Below are 6,000 nucleotides of genomic sequence, written 5' to 3'. Positions count from 1 at the left end.
GGGGACGGCGACGGCGGCGGAGGCGACGAACGTGCGCGTGCGCGGTGGTGACGACGTGCCGGGCGCCATGTTGGAGGGCTGGTGGTAGCGAGTGGCTCGGGAGGAGGCGGAGGTGGTGCTCGCTCCGTCCGTCTCGCTCTGCCCGCTCGCTCTCTCGCTCGCTCGCTCGCTTTCTCCGGGGGGGGTTCCCTTCGCGGCCCCCTCCCCCGTCGCCTACGTGCGGGAGTGTGTGGGAGGGCGCCGGGGGGGTGGGGGGAAGGCGGCGCGGCGCTCGGGTTCCCGCCCGGGGGAGGGAGAGCGCCCGCGGACGGACGGACGGACGCACGGACGCAGGGACGCGCGGAGGCGAGGGCCAGGAGAGCTGCGCGCGGAGCCATGGACGTCGAGAGGCTGCTGGAGGCGCTGAAAGGTGCGTGGGGGGGCGGCCCCGCGCTCCCCCGGGCGCCCCCGCAGCCCTTCCCAGCAGGCCTCCTGCCGAGACTGGGGAGCCCAGTGGTTAGCGCCGCTCACTCCTCCCGCCCGCCCGGCCCGGGGCTTGATCGAGCTTGGGCTTTGTGTGGGCCGCGCTGGCGGGGGAGGGGAGTGCGAAGGAGTCGGGGGGAGTCGGGCCCAAGCTCCTCGGACCCCCCCCCCCAAGCCGTGGCCCCCCCCACCCCAGACCCGGTCCCACCCCCAGCAGCGGGGCCAGTCGCAGGGGTGTGGATGTGGATGTGGATGTGGAACCCCGAGCTGGAGACGCACCCCGACACTTGAGAATGGCCGCCCAGGCTGCTTTTTTTTTTTTCGGGGGGGGCTCTCCCAAGTCCTTGCCTGCCCCCCCCCCAACGCCTTAAGGGGGTCCTTTTTTCTTCCCTGGGTGCTGCACCGTCCCAACCCTCACACCCCTCCCTCCCTCTTCTGGGCCTTTCGGATCGGAGCAACAGGCTGGGGTAGGAAGGGGAGGAGAAGGGAGGCTTTTGGCCAACTTGGATTGGAGCTTGTGCTCCCGAAGTCGGGCCTTGCTTGGCTTTGGGTCGATCCCTGCTTTGACAACCTTTCATCAGCAGCTCCCTCTTTTAGTCTTCTTTTTTTTGAGGGGGGGGGTTGAGGGGCTCCCACGAGGGTGTTTTGGGTTGGGCTCGGACCCCGGGCCGCCTCAGTGCTTGGTAAACTGAAGTGCGTTCTCTGTCACCGTGGTGATCTCTCGCTACCCAAAAATTAAGCTTGGTAAAACAGACTTTGTAAAGGGGGCCGGGCCGCCCCGGGTTGAGATTTGGATCCAAATTCCCAGAGGACTTCCTCCCGCGACCCCCCCCCCCTAAATCTCACACCCCCTGGGGGGTGTTCCCAGGGAGCACTGTTTAGAGAAACTCAGCTGCTGCTGTGAGGTTTGCTTTCCAGGAGAGTTGCTTTTCTGTACCTGGGAGTAGAAGATGATGAGCAAACAGATCAGAGAGGCAGGCAGGATTGCTTGGAAAAGGCCCCCAAAAAGTGTTTTTACTTTTGTTTTTACTTTTGTTTTTTTTTTCTTTTCGATAGGAAGAATTAAGAGGAAAGGTGTGCTTTGGGGTGTAAGGGGAGTATGGATGGATGGATGGAAAAAAATGAGTTGGATGGCAAGTTTTGAGAAATACTGTTAACTTTTTTCTTTCTTTGTTGCAGATTTTGAGAAAAGGGGGAAAAAGGAAGTTTGTCCGGTCCTGGATCAGTTTCTTTGTCATGTAGCCAAGACTGGAGAAACAATGTGAGTTAAAACATACTTTCTTATATTATATAGACCTATGTATGCATCATTGAAGATTGCTTAGGAATGAGGGAGGAATAAAGTGCATTTCAGTCTGAATTAAAACCATACAGGCAACAGTTAGTGAAGACGTTTTCCAAGTGCATCTACTTGAGTGACTGCTTGCTCTGTGTTTCAGAAGTTTAAGTCTTTAGTTAAAAGTACTTAGATTTTTTTTTTTTTTTTAGCCTGAAAGCTTGCCTTTAGTTTGAAAGAAAGCCTTTTTTTCATTGCCCCTTAGTGGCAACAATAGGCTTATTCCCAGAGTTTTTTTTTTGACTTCGATTCTGTTTCAGATTCTTTTGTTGCTAGTATTTTCTCATACTCTCCTATATCCACTCTTTTATCCTATATGTGGGTGTTTGGAGTCCCACTTCTATTCTTTTGAGGGCTGACGGCGTTTATCTGAGAAACTACAGATGCTACCTTTTTTGCTGTCCTGTAAACTTTCTGGAATAACAAACTTCTTACATATATGCTCAAGGTTGTATTTATTTCCAAATAATTGTCAATCTGAAATTTACACGATGAATTAGGAATATTTTTAAGAGGAACATATTTTGTGTGTTTGTGTATCGTTTGTGGGTCATTTTCATTTTTTCTTTTCTTGTTTTTGGGTCACACCCGGCAGTGCTCGGGTTACTCCTGGAGGAACCATATGAGATGCTGGGATTTGAACCACCCTCTGTTCAAATCAGCTGCGTGCAATGCAAACGCCCTACTGCTATGCCAGCGCTCCTGCCCCAGAAATCTTTTTTTTTAAAGAATGCAGTGCTGGGGCTGGAGTGATAAGTATAGGTGGAAATTTGCCTTGCATCTCGTGGAACCAGTTTCAATCCCTGGCATCTTATGATTCTCTCTCCCCAGTCCCCCACTCTGACTCTGCCAGGAATGGTCCCTGAGCACCGCTGGGTGTGGCCAAAAATTAAAAAATAGGGGCCAGAGAGATAGCATGGAGGCAGGGTGTTTGCCTTGCGTGCAGGACAGTGGTTCAAATCTCCCGGTGTCCCAGAGGTCCCCCGAGCCTGCTAGGAGTGATTTCTGAGTGTAGAGCCAGGAGTAATTCCCACCCCCCAATGCTTCCGGGTGTGACCTCCCCCCCCCCAAAAGAAAACAAAAGCAAAAATTGAAAAATAAAGTGCAGTGGTTATCAAGTATTTTTGGTTCTACTACTTGTCTAGTTCAATATTCTTGAGTCCTAATGAGTTGAGTGTAGGCTTTCAGTGAGTGATGCATCCTATTTTTGCTTGTTTTCAGCATATGTTGATTTCCCATAAGATTTGTTATGGTTGTAGTGTAGCCTAACACCTTCCCTAACTTTAGAAAGGAAAAAATACTCTGATTTAATGGTCATGTAGACAAGCTGTACCTTTGAGTGCTTTGCTAAAATTAGAAGTCAGTTTAAGAATGTGTGATGTGTTCAGTCTTTCAGTTCTAGGTTTAAAAAAATGAAATACCTTTGTAAAAGAATACATGTTCCTGAGTTGATTAGAACATCTTGATTAAAACAGTGATGCAAATAACTCATTTATATAGATAAATTTAAAATAACTAGATTCTGGGCCCAGAGAGATAGCACAGCGGTGTTTGCCTTGCAAGCAGCCGATCCAGGACCTAAGGTGGTTGGTTCGGATCCCGGTGTCCCATGTGGTCCCCCGTGCCTGCCAGGAGTGACCCCTGAGCGCTGCCGGGTGTGGCCCAAAAACCAAAAAAATAAATAAATAAATAAAATAACTAGATTCTGACTTTCTAAAATCTTTAGGTCATAAATACTGAGATTAACACTTTCTATTTACTAATTGTTTCTTTTTATTTTTTTATTTTTCGGGCCAAACTCGTTTGATGCTCAGGGGTTACTCCTGGCTAAGCGTTCAGAAATTGCCCCTGGCTTGGGGGAACCATATGGGACGCCGGGGGATCGAACCTAGGTCCTTCCTTAGCTAACGCTTGCAAGGCAGACACCTTACCTCTAGCGCCACCTCGCCGGTCCCACTAATTGTTTCTTGACCTATTTATTTTAGAAGGGAAAAAGTTTTCCTCAGAAGTCCCTCCCCACTTATTTTTATTTTATTTATTTATTTATTTATTTATTTATTTATTTATTTTTGGTTTTTGGGTCACAGCTGGCAGCGCTCAGGGGTCACTCCTGGCTCTATGCTCAGAAATCGCCTCTGGCAGGCACAGGGGACCATATGGGATGCCGGGATTCGAACCACTGTCCTTCTGCATGAAAGGCAAATGCCTTACCTCCATGCTATCTCTCCGGCCCCTTTTATTTATTTTTAATTTTTATTTTTTTAACTTTATTTGATTATTGATTAATTGGTTTTTGGGCCACAGTCAGTGGCATTCAGGGGTTACTCTTGGTTCTGCACTCAGAAATTGCCCCTGGCAAGCTGGGGGACCATGTGGGATGCCAGGAATCTAACTGGGTCCTGCCCAGGTTGGCAGCATGCAAGGCAAATGCCCTATTGCTGTGCTATCTTCTCTAGTCCCCCACTTCCCCTCCCAATTTTAGAGGACAGGACATACTCAGCTGTGTTCAGGTATTATTCCTGATAGGATGGGGTTACCATATTTTTATTGGGACTCAAACTTAGGGTAGCTTCGGCAGCATGCAAGGCAAATGCCCTACTGCTGTGCTATCTTCTCCCGTCCCCCACCCTCCCTCCCAATTTTAGGGGACAGGACACACTCAGCTGTGCTCAGGTATTATTCCTGATAGGATGGGGTTACCATATTTTTTTGTTTGTTTTTTTTGGGCCACACCCGTTTGATGCCCAGGGGTAACTCCTGGCTGAGCACTCATAAATTGCCCCTGGCTTAGGGGGACCATATGGGATGCTGGGAGATCGAACCGAGGTACTTCCTTGGCTAGCGCTTGCAAGGCAGACACCTTACCTCTAGCGCCACCTCACCAGCCCCGGGTTACCATATTTTTATTGGGACTCAAACCTAGGTTGGCCATGTGCAAGGCAAGTAAATACCCTATTTGCGGTACTATCTCCAGCCTCACTATTTAGAATTTTGATAAAGATATCAAGTTATTAGAAAAATACTTAAAAGCTTTTATTCAGCTAATCAGGAAGGTGAAAATTGTTTTCCCTTTTTGATAGGATACTTCTTTTTTTTTTTTTTTTGTTTTTGTTTTTGGGTCACACCCAGCGGTGCTCGGGTTACTCCTGGCTGTCTGCTCAGAAATAGCTCCTGGCAGACATGGGGGACCATATGGGACACCGGGATTCGAACCAACCACCTTTGGTCCTGGGATTCGAACCAACCACCTTTGGTCCTGGATGGGCTGCTTGCAAGGCAAACACCACTGTGCTATCTCTCCGGGCCCTTGATAGGATACTTCTACCATGAATAGGTAGACATTTTTTTTTTTGGTTTTTGGTTTTTGGGTCACACCCGGCAGTGCTCAGGGGCCACACCTGGCTCTACACTCAGAAATCTCTTCTGGAAGGCTTGGGGGACCATATGAGATGCCGGGATTCAAACCACCGTCCTTCTGCATGCAAGGCAAACATCTTACCTCCATGCTACCTCTCCAGCCCCCCCTTTTTTTATATTTATAGACCATTTCTAAGAGTGTTTCAATAGGCTCTCTGGATCATCAAGATGCAAGAAAAATTGTGGGGACACCTAACAGTGCTCAGGGCTTATTCTTGGCTCTATACTGAATAATCCTACTGGTGATGGACTTGGGGACCAAATGGGATGCCATGAATTGAACCTGGGTCTGCTGAATGCAAAGCTGACTGTATGATGTGCTATATCACTCCAGCACCTTCTGGACTGTCTCTGACAAAAAAAACATTTTTTTCTGTTTTTTTTTTTTTGTGGGGGGTGGGGAGGGTGGGTGGTGGTAGGGATGTCTCTGACAAACAGCCTAGGACGGACCGCGGTTCGATCCCCCCGGTGTCCCATATGGTCTCCCCAAGCCAGGGGAGATTTCTGAGCGCATAGCCAGGAGTAACCCCTGAGCGTCAAACGGGTGTGGCCCAAAAACAAAAACAAAACAAAACAAAAAAGAAAAATACTTAGGGAGCCGGAGCAATAGCACAACTGGTAGGGTGTTTGCCTTGCTTACTGTCAGCCCAGGTTCCATCTCTGGCATCCCATATGGTCTCAAGCCTGCCAGGAGTGATTTCTCTTTTTTTTTTTTTTTTTTGGGTCACACTCAGCAGTGCTCAGGGGTTACTCCTGGCTCTATGCTCAGAAATTGCCCCTGGCAG

At 49.0% G+C, this 6,000-nt stretch overlaps 1 protein-coding gene across 1 annotated transcript in view; it reads left to right on the top strand.

Annotated features, from left to right (window-relative positions):
- The first annotated feature begins 323 nt into the window (after positions 1 to 323).
- PPP4R2 (protein phosphatase 4 regulatory subunit 2) overlaps positions 324 to 6,000 on the top strand; it is a 64,443-nt gene continuing 58,766 nt past the window's right edge. Inside the window, exons 1-2 of the mRNA XM_049776910.1 lie at positions 324 to 409; positions 1,642 to 1,723. Of these exons, the coding sequence (XP_049632867.1) occupies positions 376 to 409; positions 1,642 to 1,723 (116 nt within the window). The 5' untranslated portion in view covers positions 324 to 375. The remainder of the gene's footprint in view (positions 410 to 1,641; positions 1,724 to 6,000) is intronic.

Source organism: Suncus etruscus, chromosome 7 (genome assembly GCF_024139225.1).
Source record: "Suncus etruscus isolate mSunEtr1 chromosome 7, mSunEtr1.pri.cur, whole genome shotgun sequence".
NCBI classification, from domain to species: domain Eukaryota; kingdom Metazoa; phylum Chordata; class Mammalia; order Eulipotyphla; family Soricidae; genus Suncus; species Suncus etruscus.
This window is presented reverse-complemented; position numbering and strand designations above follow the sequence as displayed.